At 41.2% G+C, this 22,483-nt stretch overlaps 2 protein-coding genes across 5 annotated transcripts in view; one reads left to right on the top strand and one right to left on the bottom strand.

Moving 5' to 3' along the window:
- The window catches only part of TMEM164 (transmembrane protein 164), an 84,849-nt gene extending 63,567 nt beyond the window's left edge, over positions 1-21,282 (top strand). Inside the window, exons 4-6 of the mRNA XM_007060148.4 lie at positions 10,648-10,726; positions 15,194-15,294; positions 15,652-21,282. Coding sequence (XP_007060210.3) covers positions 10,648-10,726; positions 15,194-15,294; positions 15,652-15,855 — 384 coding nt within the window. The 3' untranslated portion in view covers positions 15,856-21,282. The remainder of the gene's footprint in view (positions 1-10,647; positions 10,727-15,193; positions 15,295-15,651) is intronic.
- AMMECR1 (AMMECR nuclear protein 1) overlaps positions 16,566-22,483 on the bottom strand; it is a 113,757-nt gene continuing 107,839 nt past the window's right edge. For 3 of the 4 annotated variants that reach the window (XR_005226762.2, XR_005226765.2, XM_037908903.2), the window contains one exon: positions 16,963-17,465. Coding sequence is in view for 1 of the 4 variants with exons in the window: in XM_037908903.2 (XP_037764831.1) it covers positions 17,459-17,465 (7 nt within the window). In the remaining 3 variants the exon portion in view is untranslated. Of the gene's footprint in view, positions 16,703-16,962; positions 17,466-22,483 lie in introns of those variants that run through there. The other variant, XR_005226761.2, reaches the window with a different exon arrangement.

Raw genomic sequence — 22,483 nt, 5'->3', positions numbered from 1 at the left:
TTCTTGATCACTCTGGACAACGCCCCATCCTGTCTGCTACTCAGGCCCGTAACATGGGCATCATCTTTGACATGGACCTCTTGGGTCCTCACACCCAGGCTATGTTTAAATCTTACAGATTCCTTCTGCATAACATCTCTAAGGCAAGGCCTTTCCTATCCATCCACACAATTAAATCTCTCATCCAAGGTCTCATCATGTTTCAATTTCCATAATGTCCTTCTCTCTGGCTTTGACAAATGCAGTCGTACCTCACTCATGTCTTTTCAGTGAATGTAGCTGAAAATATCATTTTGCTAGCCAGTAGTTTTGACCATGGCACCCCCCCCTTTGTCTTCCTCTGCTGTTCCTCCTCTATTGCATCGAACATAAACTACTTGTCCTCACCTTTAAGGGCCCTAAAAGCCTATTCCCACCCTACCTATATCTTTCAGTCACTGCTGAAATGTTGACGTTTGCCTCTAATCAGTCCCGGGTGCCAGCTTCCATTGACCATTTGTTACATTTTCAAACAAGCAGTGCTTTCTCCCATGCTGCCCTTCACACTTGTGAGGAACTCCATCTAAATATCTGCATATCCACTTCCTTGTTCTCCTTAAAACTCTCCTTTCCCATGATGCTTATAGAAAAAACTTGAGTTAGGCCATGGGGGTGCTGAGAACACTGTTTATCATGTTGACTAATATTGTTTCCTTGTATTCCCTATCTGTCTGTCTATATCTAATCTTATACTTAAATTGTATGCTCTGTTTGTATAGCACCCAGTACATTGGGGTCCATGAGTGGGGCTCCTAGGCACTATGATAATATAAATAATTAAGGATATGCAGCTGTGAAATGTATCAGACATCTCATAGGCAACAGATGTTTAATGCTGAGCTGAAGTCCTCTTTTGAACAGCCTGCTAATTTATCAGCAATTTCAGCAGCCTGCCCAGCCAGGCATGCATCAACAAACCATTGCTGAATACAGAGATGAAGCAAATGGGATGCAGCAGAAAATGACAGGTGTACAGTGCTGTGTGCGCTCCAAGGTACTGACAACAGTAAGTGGTAAAACGTGGGGTGAAAGATAAATATTATTCTAGAGACTGGTGAGTGTGTGCCAGGGAGTTAGCAGCGGATGGCAGGATTCAAGATGACAATATCCCGTAATGTTTTACATATTCAGGCTACTGCTTGAATGGCTCGGCTGGAGAATTTTCTATTTTAAGAATTGGCAGTATTGCACTGGAGGTGAGAAAAGAAATGTAAATAATTTGGGAAGGTGTAAGATAAATAATTATAATAAATAAATAAGATAAATAAGAAATGTAAATAATTTGGGAATGTGGCCATGCTGGGTCAGACCAAAGGTCCATCTAGCCCAATATCCGGTCTTCGACAGTGGCCAATGCCAGAGAGAATGGACAACAGGTAATCATCACATGATCCATTCCATCGCCCATTTCCAGCTTCTGGCAAACAGAATAGCCATTGATGGACCTATTCTCCATGAACTTAACTAGTTCTTTTTTGAACCCTCTCATAGTCTTGGCCTTCACAACATCCTCTGGCAAGGAGTTCCACAGGTTGACTGTGCGTTGTGTGAAAAAATACTTCCATTTGTTTGTTTTTAAACCTGCTGCTTATTAATTTCATTTGTTTGACCCCTAATTCTTGTGTTATAGCTATGGACGTAATGTATGCAGCATGATACAGAAGAGCAGGAGACTGGGAATCTGGAGTCATGTTTTGTTGTAGTTTTTGCCACTGATGTGCTGCGTGAGATTAGCCAGCTTAGTTTGTATTGCAGACAGTTGGCTGTTGGGTGACTGAACTAAGGATGGCTATTCCACTAAAGGCTGGGGGTATTAGAGAGCTGTGCCATCAAATTTAAGGTAATCTCTCCCCTCCTTCTTAAATTTAACATTTTTCTCAGAGGAAAAAGACCATCCTAGAAAAAACTTTTTACTAATGTGTGAGTGTCCCCCCCCCCCTTTTTTAAAGGAATATATCAGTCTGTAAATGTCCGTCCTCCCCCCACCCCCAAAAAAAAAAAAAAAAAAAAAAGTTCAATGCATCCTCCAAAGGGTGAGAAAGACACAGCACCTCTGATATTGGACAAAAAATTTATTTGCACACTGGAAAAGTTACTAAATGAACCAGTGTGCTCTTGTTCCAAATGTTACCTGTTTAAAGTACCTTCTGGGCTTCCCTTTATGGCCACAATAGTCTGTTTGGATCCCAATTTAAGCTACACCAAAAATATTCAAAGGCATTGCAAGTATTCCTATGAAAGGTATATTGTAGTCTAATCCTAAACCAGCAAATGAACAAACATTGTTCTGAAAAGCAAATTTTTATGGATCTCCGGATCAGTGTCAGTACATGCTTTGTGGTATTTCTGTCAGAACTCTTTCTTAAAATAAAATCCTAGTAATTTCATAGCTGTGCTGATTTGTCTGGCTACTGCTAGTGTAAATGGTAAAGAGTTGAGATGTTCATTGAAGTTCCAATTGAAAGCTTTCTCACTTGGTAAATGCTAACTTTTCAGTGACTCTATTCATTAAAAATGTCTCTGACTGCAATGGGTACCTAGGATGGTGATGTGAAAAAGTACAACTTTAACTATCAGGTCTGTTTCCGCAGGTGAATTTAAAAAAAAAACAAACTTTTACCTACCTTGGCAGATAACCTCTCCACATGGTATATAATTGCCAACACTTACTAGCCTTGGTAAAAGATATATCAATTTATGTTGTTTCTTTACTAGCTAAATATTTCTGTGAGAATTTGTAACGCTATTTACTGAGCATGTGGAGCCGGAAGTCAGTCTCATAATGCATCAAAATATTTGTTGGACAGAGACAAAACAGTTGAGTTTTTCTTCAAAGTGAATGTTCATCAGAGCACTTGTTTTCTTTTCAGGAATTAGGGAATATTTTTGTTCTTATTTAAGCTATGATCCATTCTCTAAGATACTAACATTCCTTGCTTATTTTAAACAATCTGTAAGAAAGTAAGGTGAATTAAAAGATCTGTCTGATGGGGAGAGAAGGAAGGAAATTCAGACTTTCATGAACTAATGTGTGGTCTCAGCAGTGTGGGAGAAGAAATATGAGAGCCCAAGACATTTGTGTTATATGACAGCGGCTCTGAACTTTACCAGATTACTGTACCCCTTTAAGGAGTCTGATTTGTCTTGTGTGCCCCCAAGTTTCACCTCACTTAAAAACTACTTGCTTACAAAATCAGACATAAAAATACAAAAGTGTAACAGCACGCTATTACTGAAAAATTGCTTACATTCTCATTTTTACCATATAATTATAAAATAAATCAATTGGAATATAGCTATTGTATTTACATTTCAGTGTATAGTATATAGAGCAGTATAATCAAGTCATTGTCAGTATGACATTTCAGTTTGTACTGACGTCACTAGTGCCTTTTATTAGCCTGTTGTATAACTAGACAAATTACTAGATGAATTGATGTACTCCTTGAAAGATGTATGCGTACCCCTGGTTGAGAACCACTGTTCTGTGATATGAAAAAAAGGGCACAGCTTAGCCTGTGGTTGTGTAAGCCACTCCACAGTTACAGATGTGTGGAACTCTGTTAGTAGGGTGCCAGATGCGTGCAGGGGGTCACCCACGCAGATCAGTTTGCTGTATTGCAGCCATAGCGAGTAGACTCTAGTGTAGCTGTCACAAGGACTGAAAGTGCTTGGGCAGTAATAGGTTTTGTGTGACCCTTCGTATTGCATTAACAAGACTAGAGAAAATCTCTCTGCTGGGTTTAAAGCTTTATGTTTTGTCAGCTCGTGTCCTGAAAATGTTGTTGTAGATGAAATTAAAAATAGGACAAGTCTGGAGGTGGTGGGTTCACTGTCTTTGCTGAGCCTGCTGGGATGGATGGGGCAGTTATGGCACTCCCAGAAGCTATTGTACTGTTTGGATCCAGAGATGTGTGCATTTTAAATATGTAACAGAGTCAAACTTGGATCAGTATTTACTGTGCAGCTTTCCAGGGGACCACGATCATATTTGCCATATTATGAGTGTCCTAGATTTTCTGTTTAGTTGACCTTTAGTTGGTGAGGTATGAACTACCTTTGTATACTAAAGGATTTGTTCAGAACATCATTGTATTGTAGAGGTTTTTTTTTAGTGATGCTTCGAGGGGGAAAAAACACTTTATTCTGCAGACTGAAGGACAGCTTACTGCGTTTACCATCTTGGGCTCTGTCCCTATAAACATTTAAGAACATGCCTAACTTTTTCCCATGTGAAATGACTCACATAGGCAAAGTTAAGTACGTGGTTAAGTGTTGTTGCATTTTTGTTGTTTCTCAGGTAACACCAATCACTGGTGCAGATCAAGTATTTAAAATAATAGAGATGAAAAAAAGAACCCCTACAGTTGACACTGTTGAGATCAACCGTGCCTAGCATTGCTGGTTGGATAGCAAAACTAGCTTGACCTTCTTGGTCAATTCCACTTTTCTGGTAGTGATGGGCTAAGACCAAATCTCCTTGGATGTTTCCAAAATTCGGGCAGAATCTGAATTCTGGGGCTATGACCTATCTTGACTTTTCTGGGTTTTGTTCACTAGCAAAAATACTGTTTTGGTTATCCAGTATGGCGGGGGCAGCCCCCATTCTTCTGTTACCTAAATTCCCCCAGATTTTTCTTTTCTACAGTACCTTCACAAATACATGTTCATTTTTTTGCTCTTTAGTCTGTGCTCATGCATACTAGCACTTCCCTTTGGTAGCAGTTGCAGCCTCTTGGTCTCCAGCACTATGGCCCTTGCTAACAGAAAGTGTGGGTTGGATGAAATGGCTGAATAAGTCCTAATTTAAAACGTGGATGCTGTACTTCTCTCTACCAAAATAAGATAGTTTGTGCTGCAGACTAGCCCTGAGGACAACTGTTGGTGGAGATGCCTGGATGAAACTGAGATAGTCGCCAGGGTTCATCAGCATTTACGTAAGTTAGTTCAGAAAATCTAGGAGCGTGGCAGGAAATTTGAATAAAACAGTCTGCCTGTAGAATACCAGGAAAGGAATTGCTGTAAAGAAATGTTTAAATGAATGTGCTTCAGAATCCAATACAAATGTCCTTGTGCAGCTGGCACCATTCTACACCCTTGACGCTCTTTATTTTAAAGGGTCCTGCTGTCTACAGACTTTAATGCTAGCAATATTTTAACAGTTTTTGTCGTCGTCCCCCTGCACCCCCCTCCCCCGCATTAAAATATGGGAAATACCCTTGCTGATCCATGCTAGGTTGCCTGCCTGGTGCCCAAGCCAGAGAATTGTGCAGATCCTGTGGAAATAACTGGTATTATATGTCAGTTTCTTGGCAACTCAACTGCTTTGGCTTCTTGGAGAATTCCAACTCCTGGCAGGACTGAGTTAAGCTGTATTTATAGTATACTTGCTACTATCCAAATGTACTCATCAAATAACTTTTAGTTTTCAGGTCTCAGGGCTACACTGCAAAAAAAAAACAACCCCCCCCCCCCAAAAAAAACAAAAAAAACCGACCCCAACCCTCCAAAACCTTATGGCAGCAAGTCTCAGAGGCCAGGTCTGCAGACTCAGGCTTGTGCCACAGGGCTAAAAATAGCAGTGTAGATGTTCTTACTCCAGCTGGAGCTTGGGCTCGAATACCCAGCAAGGGGGGGTGAGTCTCCGAGCGCAATCTCCAGCTCGCGTGGGAACATCTACATTGCTATTTGTAGCCCCATAGCACAAGTCTGAGTCTGTAGACCTGTGCTCTGAGACTTGCTGCCTGTGGTTTGGTTTGTTTTTGTTTTTTGCAGTGTAAACATAAACAATCTTATAAGGCGCTTGTCCTGAATATTTGACAACTGTTTCAATCTCTATAGAAAAAACAATTCATAGCTATCACTAGACCAATAGATAGGTGCTCAGATGTCCAAGGTTCCTGCAGTAAGGGCTGGTTCCAAAGCCTAACGTAGTTAATAGAAAGACTTCATCAAATTACTTCATAAGGGCTATAGCCAGCCTGCTTAAGGGCTACAGGAACTTGTGTGCATAGAAGACTGCCCTCCATGCCAGTAACTCCTCTTTTTGCTATACCACTGTGTAAATCTGATGGGAATCTAAGATGAGCATAGATGAGAGACCATCCTTCAATATTCCATGCATCATGCACTTCTCCTTTCCACGGACTCATGAGCAGTAACAAGGCTGCCATGCGTTCAGATGAAGTAGAAAATTCACTCGTCGGCCATAGCCTACCCTTTTTGGGGATGAGAGCTGCAAGACTTCTTGTAATGTGCTCTCTATTTTTGGAAGCTACCCAGAATACCCCTTAGCATGTGTCCTGGGGAGGGCTACATTGAATCTGCATCATGCTGGGCTGGTGTTAGGGACAAGCCGCAGATGTGGCATTGTCAGTTATGCTCTTTGCTGAAAAAACAAAATGCCAAATCTGTTCTAAAGCAAACTTTACTAGAAAATGTAACACTTGAATAGTTCGAAAGTAAATTTTCCAAAGCTCCACATCAGCATATTTTGATCATGGGTTAGTTTGATGCAGAGGGGGTGTGTGTGTGTATGTGTGTTGCAATTTGTTATAAAACAAAACAATACATAATTTTATATCCATATTAAAAATTCTATGGGTGGACAATACATTTCCCAAGACATTTCTGAACTCCACAATGTCCATATGTTTTAATATTGAAACCACAAGCAACAAAGCCAGTAATCTTTAAAAGGAGAGAAGTTTTATTGGTTATTTGAGTAATGTGTGGACTGTGGTTTGCTTTCATTTTAACAATTATGGGGACCTGGGACAGATGGTTAGAGAGGGATGAAATATCTCCTAGTAGAAGAACGCGACAGTTCATCCATCTATACCTGTCTTGGATCTTTGCTTGTTTGAGTGTTCTGAGAAAAGGAATCAAGTTTGGAGAGTCTCTTCCCACAGCCATTTCAAGTATGTTAGTTTTTCCATGGCTAGTGGGTCCTGTCTCCTGGTGACTCAGGCCTTTTTACATTAAGTTGTTCTGTGTCTCTGAGCTGTTATAGTACATTGTGCAACAACCAGCATGTGGGAACTGTGTTCACCTCCTCTGACCTCGTGTGTACCTCTCACACAGTAATCCTAGGAGAACCACTTGTACATTCAGAAGGTAAAAATGTCTCATGTTCTGTCCTATTTTCAGAAATGGCATTAACTGTGATGCATCAGTGCTAAAAGGGTGTCAAAAGAGGTAAATGCCAAGTCACAGTGCAGGAGCACACCGGGGAATAGAAGTTAGATGGAGAGGACCTACTCGGTCATCCAGTTCATCTCCCTGTCAATGCAGGATTGCTTCCTATAGTATTCTGTCTAATGTCTTGCCCAGCTTAGTTTTAACTTTCCCAGGCAGTTGGGTTTCTCCTGCTTTCTCAGGAGCCTGCTCTGAAGACTTTACTGTCGGGAAAGATTTCCTGACATGGAGGCTAGCTATCCCTTTCTTAATATTGCCCCTGGGAGACAGGGAGAGCGATGCTGGTGGTAACTGCAAGGAGATGGCAGTTTGGGACAGGCAGCCAGAACATAATGTCCAGCCTGCCTCAGTCACCAGAGAGTGTGAAGCTCCCAGGGGATGGGAGGTGGATATGTGGCCAGGGACAGTGGCCTGGACCTCTCCTTTGCCCATTGCCAGGGACATCTTTGCTCTTTGAAGTTAACACCATCCTCAGGAGGTCTGGCTTTGCTTCCCTTAGTGAGAAGAGAAACCCACGGGGGCCTGGCACCCTTAGCGGTGGTCCCCTTTCAGCTTGTTAGGTCTGGGTTTAGGGACCTTGGACCTTTGGCTTGCAGTTGCTTACCATGCTTTATGTTCATGTTCGCATTTCAGAGCCAAAGTAACTCAAGCAAAGAGTGTTCATCACCCATCTCAGTTTGTGGGCAGGACACCTCAGCAGTGCTGCCTTCCCTTTGAGTTATAAAATGGGCACGGTAAATATTCTGTTGTGAATAGAGGTTACCTGCAGAATTCCTTAAATCCTGGATTGGCAGGTAACCCATTCTGTGCTCTCTGCACTTGCTAGGCACTAGTAAGTGTGTCACCATCTTAGTTCTTGGTGCACATACAAATGCCTAAGTGTTTCATGGAGCAAGCAACACACCCAAAGCAAACACTTGCTAAATCCTAGCAGTGGGGTGAGTCAGTTGTTCTGTACAGCTTTACAATTCCTCTCATGTTTGTTTTGTTCTTTCTCTTTGTTGTAGCCCGGCTGTACAGTGTGAGTCTGTTTTTTGGCATTTAAATGCCTTACTGTGTAGAAAGGAAGTCAGTGTTGTCTACTCCACACCAGGAAATGCTCTTGTATAATTAGTCAGACCTTAGAACAAACAATCTTTCATGGCATGAAAATGTCATTTTGTTTAACACAATAAAAACTGTCAACACTGTTGCAACAAAACAAACTGTCCTCTGCTCTCAAGTGTGTCCTGAGTGTGGAGTTTGTATAACTGACCCTCACGTTGACTCAACTAGTGCAAAAGTCCTTATGAAACCACAGACAATGGATGGAGAAGGCTTCTCAGCAGGAGCAAATGTTGCATGTTTATATCTGGAACTATTACTTCTGGTTCTCAGGCTGTCTAAGTGGCAGAGCTACAAATCCTTTTCCATTTGCTAAAGCCATTTTAAGCTCCTTTCAAGTTGATTGATCTCTATTTGCTCCCCTTACAGCAGTGTCTTTTAGGAAATAACCCAGAAGAGAGAAGAAAGGGTTAGGATTCAGAAAACTTCCAAGGGTTCTTGCAATGCTTTCCCTTTGCAGAATGTTGCTCTGTTGTTTAATATTTTTATTACAGAATATTTGAACAATCTGTTTTAAAAAATAATTTGTATGGAATGTTTATAATTCACTTCCCTAACAGTTGGATGAACATCTTGGAGTTTGCAGTAAGGACACTGGTAGGGCTGAGCATAGTCAGCCATTGTGAATCAGGGCTAGCAGAGTTTCCTATTTAAGGAGATTCTTACACTGGAGTATGATTAAAAGAAAATATTTTGTGCAAATAAGATTTTGCCAATAGATTCCTATCCCATCTCCCTGCTGCTATGAACTCTTATTTTAAACAGTTTCATTCTCAGGCCAGCCTCTCTCTTCACTTACCTCTCTTTAGTGAATCCGTAACTCTATGTTTAATGCATTGGCACTGGATGACTTAGAAATTGTTATGCTGCACAATGCCGTTTCAGGGAAGGCTTCCCCTTTCTACCAGTAACTCTGTCTACTAAAACAGATGGGCCCACAACAGCGGGGTTTGGATCTGGATTAGCATCAGGTTATGGTTTGGGTCTGAGGTTGAGCCAAGGCCAATGACTGGGTTTGCATTGGATGGTATACATTTTGCTGAGCTGTTCTTGTGAGATTTCAGCCTAAAATGTGGTAAATATTGTCCAATTTTCACACCTGAACTAGAGCAGAAAAACAGGTATATCTGATCTTGGAAGTGAACCAGAACTCGTAACTATGGAGGCTGTTATGGATCCTGGTGTTTGAGTCCAACTCCTCTCTGTCTTCCTCCCACAAATTTTGAATTTGAAGTGCTGGGAATTTCCTTTCCACGTCTCTCAAGCAACGTTAAGATTCAGACTTGTGCCTCTCCCTGTGAATTTTGTTGATTTTTAAGAGCAGGCTGGCACAATTGCGCATTAATGCATAGTTGCTGTATTTTAACCAAATCGGGTGATTTGAAGTTTACAAGTACAGTGGCTCTCTAGAAGGGTACAGTTTTATTTTTTCTATGTATTCTAAAATATCTTGTCTATAAAGTGGGCCTTTCCTTCACTTTTTTTGGACAGACTTGCAATTTGGTTGTGGGGTTTTTTTTTTTTTTGTCTGTGCTCTGTCATTCCTTGCAGTGAGTTTTACTTCCTTATCTTTGAATAGCATTGAGGTTTTGTACCTTACACTGCTGGTAATTGGACAGAAGCAATTTACTGAGGAAGAGCAGAAAACTGGCTCAGCTAGTTCCTCTTTTGTCTTTCTCCCTGCCTGTCCTTGTCAGGGTTGCCTGCCTGCAAGTATTATGCTGTTTTGTTTTGTATTTGCTACTGGAAAATCTAGACTGCCAGTGCCAAGGGTTAATACATTTGCCACCCCTTCATTAACACAGGTAAATGGCAAAACAATGTAATTGCAAGGAATTGCAGTGTGGCTTTAGGATGTGATGGCTGACAATTCAGTTGGAATTTGGTCAGAAATACCACACAATGATTTAGCTCAGGTAGGGATGGTTGATTTTTAACACCACTCTGTAACACTCTCTGAGTTAGTGTTGAACCACTGTCCCAGGTTAATGAGATGCAAAGTAAATAAAGGTGGTTTATTTATTACAGGGACTTCCAACACAGATAATTGCATTGTCTTCCTAACTTTCTCCATGATTTCACTAGGAAAAGGTATTCTTCCCTTCCTGACCTAACCTGCTAAGCAGTGATGTTACTCGTGTTATAATTGCTTTTGCCTTCTAGCCTGCAAGTGTCTGCATTTTGGTGGAGCCAGAAAAGAAATGATCCCTATGCTGTGTATGGATAGTTTGCAACATAGTTTGTGCTCACAAAAGATGCTTTGTTAATCATGAAAAATGCTTATTAATGTTTTCCTTGTTTCCTCAGCTTCCCTTTGAGGTGGAAATTTATTACATCCAGCATGTGATGCTCTATGTTGTGCCCATCTATCTGCTGCGGAAAGGAGGTAGGCCTGCAATCAGTCTGAGCCATATTACCCTACTGATATCTGAGAGGTTGTAGTTAACTAATTAAGCACAACCTGTTTCATTATGTCTCCAGTTCTTCTAAGACAACACTTTGCTTTACCTGCCATTAGCACACCAGTATTATTATTGCTGTTTATTATTTGTTTTAAGGTAGTGCCTCAAGAAGCCCTTGGTATGGCCCAGCACCCTATTGTGCTAGGTGCTGTACAAACACAGAACCAAAAGACATTTAATGCCCCAAAGAGCTTACAAGTGTGCATCATCCAAATATGTTCTCTTCCTAACAGACATCTTTGCCACCTTGTGACTTCAAAGACACTTGATTATGTTTTCTTACCTTTTTGACCAACGTTTGTGGTTAAAATGCACTTGATTGCAGGAGTTTTTTGTTTTTGTTTTTAATTTGAAAACAAAACAATTTAAACTTCTGCGTATGAATATCGTCGTCTTGGATGCCTCCAAGCATGGAGTACCTGGGGAGAACTGCTGTTCTTAACAAACAGGGAGGGTCTCTTTTGTAGCACTAGCTCCCCAGGTGAATATGAATCAGTCTGTGTAAAGCACGTTGTTTAACTGTGAAGCTTTGGAGAAAATCTAGTGCAAGGTATCGGTGAATCAGGGATAGCTTGATAATCATCAGGGATAGCTCCTCCTAACAAGGTACTTTAGTTCTTCTTCAAGTAGCGTCCCTATGGGTGCTCTCCTTCTGGTGCTCGTATGCCTTCGATCAGAGATTTTCGGTAGCAGAACCCATTCAGCCCACACATGCACCCTACTTGTCCTTGTGCCCCGTATCAAGGCTATATAGGGCTGCGTGGGCAAACCACCCTCAGTTCCTTGTCAACTGCCTGGGCTTGAGATAGAGAATTCAGCGTGTCCGCTTCAGTTGGCCAAGCTTGCATTGTCTAGTTTGTTAGCTGATAGTTTATTTTCCCCCGCAAACCACAGCAGACCAGGGGGGATGCGGGTTTACACACACACACGCTGTCAGGAGGGTATTAGCCTTCTACCTGAATTAGGAAATCTCCCACACCATTCGTGTCAATTGCTGACAGATATAAAAGGTATACAATCTCCATCCGGAGACTCTCTAGGTGGGTTTCTGAATGTATCATTTCCTGTTATCAATCTACCAATATACAACCTCCATTCCACAAGATCTCTTTCTACCTCTGTGGTGCTGCTTAAGAAGGAGAGGTTACTCATCCTGTGCAAGGAGTTCTTCAAGATGTGTCCCCTTAATGGGTGCTCCACTGCCAGCCCTCCTTCCTCTCTGCTTCGGGGTTTCCTCTACGGGACTTCGTGGTGGAGAAGGAAGTGCAGGGCACATGTGTAGGCTGAATGGGCGCTGCTAACAAAAATCACTGATTAAAGGTGCATAGGATGCATGCACATCTGAAGTGGAGCACAACAGGGACGTACATCCTGAAGAACTCCAGTTACTGCACAGGATTAACATTCATTTATGTTAATGTCTCAATGAGTCATAAAATTGGGAATGTTACAGACTTCTAATTAGTGCACTAGAGAATGGAAAACAAGATGTTTTATTCGCATATATTCTACATAGTACATAAGAAGCTAAACCAAACCTTGGGACTCGAGATGTTTCCCTCTTGTGTTTTGATCTCACTGGAATTGATCTCACTGGAGATTTTGTAGCCTTATCATATATACTTTAGCCCATGTAATTCCATATTTGTTTTGCTTGGAGGCATTGCCTAAGTGTGTCTCTTGGAGGCTCCCTTTTAGTGATTAATTTCTGGAGTATTTTGTATGCGTTTGTCCTCCATTGGGACTGTGTCCTACAACGGGAATGGCTCAGTGTAGTAAGTCTTCTCCACCTCTACCATATCTGTGGCATTGTTCTGGCTCGCTGCTAAGTGATCACGTTCGTTACAGTGTGTATGGTAACACCCATTGTTTCATGTTCTCTATGTACATAAATCTCCCCACTGTATTTTCCACTGAATGCATCCGATGAAATGAAGCTCACGAAAGCTTATGCTCAAATAAATTTGTTAGTCGCTAAGGTGCCACAAGTCCTCCTTTTCTTTTTGCTATTTATCAGTTTACAGCTATCTGCTGCCATCTAATGTTGTTGTGAGAGCAGTGAACTTCCAGCCTGGCACTTTCTGCTGGCTATCAGCCATCTTTTGTAATCACCCTTGGCTGAGGCTGTGAAGCCAGTTGGTTCCAGCTTGTTTTACAGTTGGCCCCTGTGGTAGAACCCTTTTTACCTGATCGATTAATACCCCGTTAACACAGGACATTGAACTATTGTACAGTAATTGTGTCCCCAGAGACTGGTTCTTGCCAAATCTATAACATGTCTATTCTTGGGAAAACTTAAATTCTTTACAAACTTGGTGAGGTCCAGCACAGATAGAACAGCTACGAGAATGACCTAGTGTCTGTAGAACCAATGCTAGAAAATGATTTCCTGTTAATATTCTGCCCATCTCACAAACAGATCTGGTTGAAACACTCTTTGACTCCATCACAGGTTGTCTTCTGCTGTAACAATATCTCATGTGGCTTGATCTGTGATCACTGACCTTCAGCAGTATGCAGTAATCGGCCTATAATCTATCTGTATACCTTGGGCAGAAGTTTGTATCAGTTTATGATTATGTGGATTATGACCTTGGGAAATAGGTTACATGTGCAGCAAAATAATAGTTTATTGGACTCGGAAGCATATTAGAAAGGTGCAGGAGTTTGATAATGGGGACAGTGAGCCTTTCACTTCGAGGTCATCGGTTTTCAGCCTAGCCCATTACCTAATGGCTGTTTAGCTTATGTGAACTGAGTTGGTTGTAGTCCAGTTCCTGGTTGATGCATCAAAAAGCGACAGTTTGAAGTATTGTGGCATTGACTGATGCTCATCCCACGGCCATGCCTGTCAAAGTGGTCTTTCAGAACAGGAAAATTAATGGTGTGGCATAGGGAACAGTTACACAGGTTCAGCCCAAGCAGCTGTAGCGTGAATGAGACCATAAATGTAGAACTCCAGTTCCATTTTGGAACTTTTCACTAGCACCAGGATATTTTTAAGAATACACCATTCTAGTGATGTAGAAATTGGTGAGTGTGTGTGTCTCCATCTTTTGTTCACTCTCATTGTGATCCTGTTCACTGTGGCAGACAAAGGCACGATCACATAACATGGCCAGCCTTGCAGCTTCTGCTTTGTGTCTGTCCTGGGGACGGGGGCATTCTGAATTGTAGAATGCTTTGTCAAAGAAACCCCACTTACACATAGGAAAATTTCCTTTCTGCTCCCACTGAATCCCCAGCATGGGAAGGAGAGGCCTTTGTTTACTTCCAGCGCTCTGTCCCTGCTTGCCGATAACACCATGGAGAGGTATGGAAGGATTGCCCGGTGCTGGCCATAAACAGCTCCTCCACGGAGCCCCTACCCACTCAGCCCGTGGCAATCTATTCAGAGACCCTCCCAGGCCACAAATAAGGAGGCCAGTAGTCTGAAGAAATGAGTTCTGTGTAAACAGAAGTTAAGGACTCTAACCCCATCCAAATTATGCTAAAATCTCTCCTGGGTGAATTTGAAAGGGAAGAAGCTTTGGAAGGCAATTTCCTGATTGATGGATGAGGAAGACCCTAAATCCTGAGAATATCGACCCCAGGCGGTTCGAAGAGCTTCTTTGTATGTTGAAGGTTAGAAACAGTTTCTGACAGGAGAACACACCTCTCTTGCCAGCTCTGCTGGACTTACTGAGATAAGAGATGCTGACATCTAGGGAAAGAGTGACCATAGGCTCAAAAGGGACAAATAAAATGTAACTGTAGAGTTGACAGAGGAACTGAACTGCAGCACCAATCTTTGGCTTCAGGTGAGAACAAGTCCTAATAAAATGTGAAGCAAGGGGATGGGACCCCACCATAAATCCTTCCTTCCTCTGGGCCATCCAAGGGGAAGTTCGTCCCCGGGATTTGGTAGCTGCCAGCTCAAAATCCAAACCTGCTGGAAGGAATGCTACAATTTAGGTGTGCAGGGTTGATTTAGGAGAGTTGTTCCTCTTTGAACATCAGTGAGAGAGTGTTGTAAGTACTTGCATACATATTCACTCTGCAGAATGAGCTGGGCAAAGTGATAACACCTGCTTCCGATGGGTGTAATACTTGAATATCTTGACTGAAGCACCTCTGAAAATCAGACTGTATATTTATGGAGTAAAATTAACACTCCCTGTTTGTTTCAGTGGAAAACAAGCAGGATTAGTGAGAGTTAATGTCTTGTATAGTGTTTAATGCTAAAATTAAAATACATCTAGCCCCAAACACTGGATCAAAAGGAGGGAAAAGATAATATTTCAGGTGAAAAACAAGGGTCTCTCAAGTATTCACAATCATGAAAGTTAGTTACTAGGTGGAATCATAGTAATTCAGTTAAATATTAATACTTTTTTTTTTTTTTTTGGAAGGTATCTACACAGCAGAGCCACTTTCCAATTTCTGGTGGGCTCTGTTATCCACTGGGATGATGTTTGTCTATCATTTTAGCATCTTACAGATTCTGGGACTGGTAAGTGACTACTCATAAAGTAAACATTTGGGCCAAATTTTCAAAGTGTTTAAGTGCTGGGGCAATTATGTGCTCAAATTGGGCAATTGCCCATGCTAATGGCTACTTATTCACACAAACACATTTTACCATGCTTAAATTAGACATGCAGTTGCATACACATTAAGTGCACAACTGCTTGCCTTACTTCTGAAAATCTGACCGTGTACTGAATAAATAGGTGAGTGAGAGTTGCCAATGTATTAACTTGATTACTTCGATTTTTAGGGGAGTTAAGAAATCCCCATTTTAGGTTTCTGTGTCAATACAGCACAATATAAGATTGATTTATAAACTTGTTATTGTCCCTTTCCCCAGGTCACGGAAGTGAATTTGAACAACATGTTATGCCCAGCCATCTCAGATCCTTTCTATGGGCCCTGGTATCGAATCTGGGCATCTGGACATCAGACTATCATGACTATGGCTCATGGAAAACTTGTAATATTGTTCTACAATGCTGTCCCTGTCTTTAAATATAGCGTGGATTTGCTTAGACTCCCATCTAAGAAAATAGACTGAAATTTCTCCCTGGGGAGTAGCACTTACAGGAAGCGGAGGTACCTGTATTCATATTGGAGAAGAAAGAGGAGAATGAAAGGACAGTGTGTTAGTGTGTTGTGTCTGCTTCCCCTCCCTCCCCCCATCAATATTTCTTGCCTCAAAAGATCTCTACGGTAGAGTGAGGATTTTCTTCTTTCAACTGCTGTTTTTCACTGCCCGTAGCCAATGGCAAAATTAGTGGCCTTATTCTGGGAGAAGTTGGTGTTTCTTACATATTTTATGCAGATTACAATGGAACCTCCCTAACCACACTATATAATTACCCCAGAAAATGGCAGGCTCTGCCTGCATCCCAGCAAAGAGAGTGGCAGTACAGTCCCCTTATCAAGACTTCATTATTGTTTGCTGTGTATCCTTCAGTACATTTACTGATTGCATTATAAAGTATAAGAAAAAGCTGAATTACTACTCTAACCGAAAGTGAACCAAGCAAACAGTTTGTAATGCATCATCCTGGCTTAACTTTCATTATTTGAATTCTGCAAGTTGGTGAAGCAATATGCCAGAGGTCTCCCACTTATTGGTGTGAATTAGTGAGGTTCTATTGCACTACTTTAAGCTGGTTGAAGATAATGGGGAACAAAAAAAAATTCAAAATATTTTTAATTTATTTTTTAAATTGGACTATTCTTTCTCAGTGGCTATGGATCTTCACCTGTGTGGTTTGAGCCCAGCATAGTACCAGCTCTGAGGTTGCTCTGACTTGAATGCATGAAAAACCATCAGGTTGAAATAATTGTTTTAAAAAATCAAGCAGGGTGTAAATTGTGATGGGTGATGTTTCATCTCATCCTTCAAGTTGCCCCTGGACAGAAAGAAATATGAATTAAAGGGACACTGTCAACCTGGTTTAGACTGAGAAAACAAGTTACAAAACCCTACGTGAAGAATTTTAAATTTCATTTCATGCTTTTAAAAAATTCCTGCCCTGTGTTCTGTATTGAACAGACATTAGTTCAGTATGTAGGGAAACGAAGAGAAACTGCTATTCTGGTTTCTCTCTCTAAGGGTCTATACACCGTATGCAGTGATTTAAACTAAATCAGTGCAATTCTAGTCTGGTGGCAGTTATATCAGAGTAAAGGTATGTATACCAGCATAGCTTGTTTCATTTGCTAGTATAACAAGCTGTACTGCTAGAAACACCTGTATACTGGTATAACTGCCTCCACAGTAGGGCACTGCACTGATTTAACTAAACTTATTGCAAAAACTGCATGCAGAGATTCAGAAAGAACAACCAGGGGAAAAGCAAATTAAATATATCCATTTACTTCAGTTTTAACAATGTTCATTATTAAGACGTTATACTGTACAGACAAGTGGAAAGGGGGAAATCTTGACAGTGTTCCTTTTAATTTTTGAAATCTGAGTTCATGTTGGTTGTATTTCAGAGCTGCATCACAGGAATTTGCTGCAAAAAGTGATTTTTAGATTGCTTGTGTAGCATTGCCATAGCTGTAATAGTATACAGAGCCACTATACCTCTCCCTTCAGCTGAGTCGCCCTGCGATCATGTTGTGAAGTTAAGATACAGCCATTCATACCTCAAGGAGAGAGCTCATTGCCTAGAAAAATTATCAAAGTTATAAACTTGCATTGTTTTTTATTTTCACAAAGGCAGATTTTGATGGGGGAGAGGGAACACAAATGACTTCTCTAAATAGTTTCACTCCATTTAATTAAATATATATATATTTACAGCTGCATTCAGGAGTATCCTATCAATCGGTATTCTAATTTGTAAACCCTTTTCTGGACACGCTCTGTGACTGGTGGCATATATTAAATATGATGAATAACCTATGCTGCCATAATTTGATGATAAGGCAGATTTACTCATTGCACAGTTGTGATCAATTTAAATTCCTGTTACCCAGACCAACGAAATGCTCCCTATCTTCAGTCTCCAGCAGGAGTTCGCCTTTGAGAGCTAAGCCCCTGATACTCGCAATGAATATCTGTTTACAGTGTGGCTCTCAGGCCCTGATCCTGCAAGCACTTAAGCACGTTTAACTTCACTCATCAGAACAGCCTCACTGCTACTCCTGTATGTAAAATAAGCACATCTTGCTGAATCGTTTGCAGGAGTGGGGGGAAAGCACCAGTGTTAACAAAGGTGTTCATATTGCTAGATATTAAGCAGTTCCCCCTACTTGAATATACGTTCTCTCATAGGAACAGCTGAGCTAAATCATACAGCACTTCCTCCTATCCCCTAAGCTTGTATGAAGTTTATTTTGGTTTATTTATCTAGCTAGCAGTCCCTTAGCAAAATGCCCTGGGCCAGACACCGCTGCTGCAACTACAATGAAGTGCATTTAGAAAGAGACCATTGGTGTTGCCAAGGGATGCAGTTGGCCCATCTTTCAACACTGGCACTATTGCTTGGATTTAAGTTTTTTGATTCTTGCCTTTTTCTAACCCATGCTTTTAAAATGTTGTGGCTACTGACAGATTTTGACAGCTCCATTCAGAACAGCAGCAGCCTCCCAGGTATAAAGCCACGTAGTATTTTTGAAAATACAGCATTTCCTGCCTACAGCTGTGTGCTTCAGGGCATTCTAATAAGTACGGCCACAGCTCTTTTAGGCCACCACTAGCCTCCAAAGATCAAATAATGAGGCTAATGGGGAATTTCCAATGTGTGGCTCAAGGGGTACCACCTCCATGGCAGGGTATTTACTTGAAGTGATTAATTTCTAGCTCTTTTGGCTGGTTTAAAAATGTAGGAGCAGGAATGGCAACTTTGAGACGATTTAGTTTAAAGTCGGGGAAGCCCCTAAAGCAGTTCCTAAAATCTGACTCTCATTCCTCAGCTGATCTCTTACGACAGACACAGTCTGTAAGGTGCAGCAGAAACGTGGGGATTGTTCCATTCATAGGATGTTGGTTTGGATGATAGTGGGCTACTCAGAAGCTGGGCAACTTATTAAAACATCCTACGGGAGGGTTACATCACTTCTATGGTGGAAGATTTATTTTTCTCCTATTGAATGGGTGGGTTTTACAAGCACTTACAATAGAGATGATGCTCCTGGGTTGGCTTCTGTTTATACTGGAAATGAAGAGGTGAAGCCAGGTGGCCAGGAAGCGTGAAAAGGAGAGGAAAGCACAAGGTGAGTGACTAGTCAGGGTGGAAGGGATAGCTTGCCTCTGGCCATCTGAGCAGCCTGAGACAGATCACTTTGTCTTCCACTAGTTCATGTGTGACAAGTCATCCCCACTACCAGGGAAAAATCACTCATGGTGCTGATAGCTAACATTTCACCCGGAGAAGGTTATTCTCCATCGTATTCAGAACTCCAGCGACAGGAAAATAATTTGTGGTCTTTAATATTATTGTTTTTCCATTTTTAAGCAGATGACTTGTCAGGTGGGAGCCTGAATATTGTGGTTTATTTTAATAAAACAGGAGCGGGAGAGGGGAGCCTAGAAAGGAGAGACAGACTCATAGAAGTGTGGGACAGGAAGGGATCTCCATAGGTCATTTAATCCAGTCTCCTGCACTGAGGCAGGGCTAATAGACCATCCCTGACAGATGTGACTGGCTAGGCTTTGTGCCACTAGAGTCAATCCCAAACTAAACCGAACTCTGTTTATCAAGTGCATCCTTATTTTGGGGGTGTCTCCCCCTCAGTGGAGAACTTTGTGTATGTTGAGGGTAAAATTGTGTCTTTAAAAACTAGCTCCAACTATTTAGCAACATGGTGCTCTGATCAATGGAGTTGGCCTTTCTGAGCACACCAAACTCTGCCCTTATCTCCTCTCTGCTCTACAGGAGGAGCTGTTAGTAGCTACAATTAACTTGTTTACTTATCACACAGTTTATGCTCAGGCTGAGAAGCATGAACTAAAGATGGTAACTCTTCTGCCCCCATGTAATGTTGGGCAGCAGCCAGTGCATGGTAATGGATTCTGGTGCCAAGGCTTTCAGTAGTCTGAAGACACAGCTAGTGCTATTTTTCAAAGGTTTAGACACACCTCTGCAGTGTTTTACCATTGGTCTATTTTTGTCCATCTTCTGCTTAAGCACATTGGACTTTAAAAACCAAAGATAAATTTGCATCTTGTTTCTCTCATAAACTGGAGATTAACAGCTCTTAGTCATGTTCAGAAAAAAAATTTGTTTTCTTCTGAACATGTCCAATATACATATAAATAAATGGATGTAAGGCCATAGCCCCCAAATACACCCTAGACGTGGTATTAGTTTGACTTCTTAGTGCTTGACAAATGCTGCTTGTAGGCAGAGCACTTTGCTGAAGCTGGGAGACGTGAGCAGTCAGTTCAGTTGTGCACTTTATGGTTTTAGAGTACCTCAGTGTAGATGTATTCCCCTCTCTCTGTAGCCTCAATCAGGGTTTTGATATTTCTGTATATTTGATAACTGAATGTTTTGTAAAAACCTAAGTGTCTTTCCCTCTCAGAAACGGCTATTTGCAGTTAAGTACTTGATTCTGTGTCCCAAGTCTTGTCTATAAATCACAGGCATTGGTTTCCTAGGCATTTGTAACTACGTGAGGGGAAAAATATAGATGTGCATTTTTTCTTGTTGCAGTTATTTCCAATTGCATTTGTTGTTTTACTAGGTGAACTTTTCACAATTTTATTTTAAAAGACGGGGGATACAGGGGGGCTGCAGCATACATTGGCAAAGTTAGTCGTCCTAGTTTTAACAAGGTAAGCGTCTGGTATTAGTCCGTAAGCAGAAATGCTGCAGGTATGTTTGTAAAGACAAACACAACTACTTTCTGTGTTTTATGCTAATTACAGTGACGAGATCCATAACAAACAGTTCTTTTGTGACCTTGTGCTCAAGGTGATATTGCTGTAACTCTGTTTTTCTGCTTAGCGTTGTTTAGTTAAAGCCGAGCTGTTTTTAAAATGGCTTGATTTTTCTTGAGGGTCAATTTTATACCTTTTTTATTTTTGCATTTATTCTGAGTCATAGTTCTCTCAATGCGGCAAGTAGAGGGGTGAGTGCACCCACAACGCTGTTGCCAGCCATGCTCTGCCAGGAATCTGGAATTGCTACATGCACTGAGCTGAGGCACAAAGCTGTCTTTGGAAACTTGCAGTTCCAATTATCCCGCCCTTGGTTCCAACCATCATATTATCCTGGGCAGGGACAGGGACCAATGTGGGCACTTAGCTGCCACCTCTGCTGTTAGTTCAAAGTAATTTGTAAAAGTGTTCTAAATTTTGTAACCTTTTTAATGTGCTAAAACTTGGTTATCAGGTAACATTTGCAGATAAGGGGTATATTTGTGTACTTGGTTTTTTGTATTTTGGTCTGTTTTTGTTGGTCCCTAACTGAGATCCTGCTCATTGGGCAATTAGTTGTTAAATCTTTAATTAAAGGAATAAATACCTTCTACTGTGTGTGGGAGCAGTTTTGTCATCATTTTAGCTATGCCAGGTCCTGAGCCTACCTGAACAATCTTGTTGCCTGATTATAACTAATCATAGCCAAGAAAATTGAACATCTTCCACTACATCCCTTCCTACACTAGAGCACAAAGGAGAGAGATAAAACCACACATAAGGTACATAAGTACTCCTTCCTCTCTATTCACTGTTTAAACCTCCCCTACCCACAAGTGGTGGGTAGAAGGTACTGGTGGCAGGAGATTACTTTCACATCTTCACCCATGAAGAAAATGCTTTTGAAAACTTTGTACATGTCTTGTTAGTTACACTCTACCTACCTCAACACCCTCTCCATTGAAGTGGTAGAGCATTCTTCCTAATTTTCTGTACTGTCATGCCAATATTTCACAGTAGTCTCAGAAGAATTACAAGGTATGGAACAGAATATGCACAGCTTTCAACCTAAAACAATCTTTTGGACCTTTTATTCTGCAATATTTGCACATTTTGTCACTGCTGCTCAACTGCAGTGGACAGGTAAGTCCTAACTTTTAGTTTGTCATTACAGATGACATCGAGCCCTAATTAGCAGGTTTTTATTTAAAAAAAATCCCCACGCTTCATGAGTGCTATGATCAACTACACTTCAGACCAGCAGTGGTTTGATTGCAAAAGCTGTTTAACATCTTTACTTGAATCCCATGATCAGTATCATTATGACAGGCTACTATATAACTTGCAAATGGTGTTCATGGAAAAGGAAAGTGACAAGTCATGCACATATATATTAAACAGTATATAGAGGCAATGAGCTGTGGGTTTCATCCAATCAAGGAGCAGAATCAATACTATGTCTTGGGATGACCAGTTACAATGTGTGAAGACTGAAACCATTGGCGCTAATAACTTGAAAGCACAGCTCAAGCTACCAGAGTAGATTTCTACCTCTGTGAATGAGAGGCAAACTAATTTACTAAGCTGGAAGTCTGAATAATAACTCGGACAAGGGGCTAAATTAATCAAATTGTTCCCTACCAATAGGTGACATAGCTATAATTGTCAATCAATTGTATTGTTTATATTTGTTTTAATAGCAAATGTTTGTCAATTTTAATCTGTCACCCAAGAACCGTAGCCTTAGCTCACAGTACCACAGATTTTTTGAAAAGCGAGTTGATTCATAGACTGGAGCAGTGATCAAGGTATGGGGATT

Source organism: Chelonia mydas, chromosome 9 (genome assembly GCF_015237465.2).
Source record: "Chelonia mydas isolate rCheMyd1 chromosome 9, rCheMyd1.pri.v2, whole genome shotgun sequence".
Classification (NCBI taxonomy): Eukaryota; Metazoa; Chordata; order Testudines; family Cheloniidae; genus Chelonia; species Chelonia mydas.
This window is presented reverse-complemented; position numbering and strand designations above follow the sequence as displayed.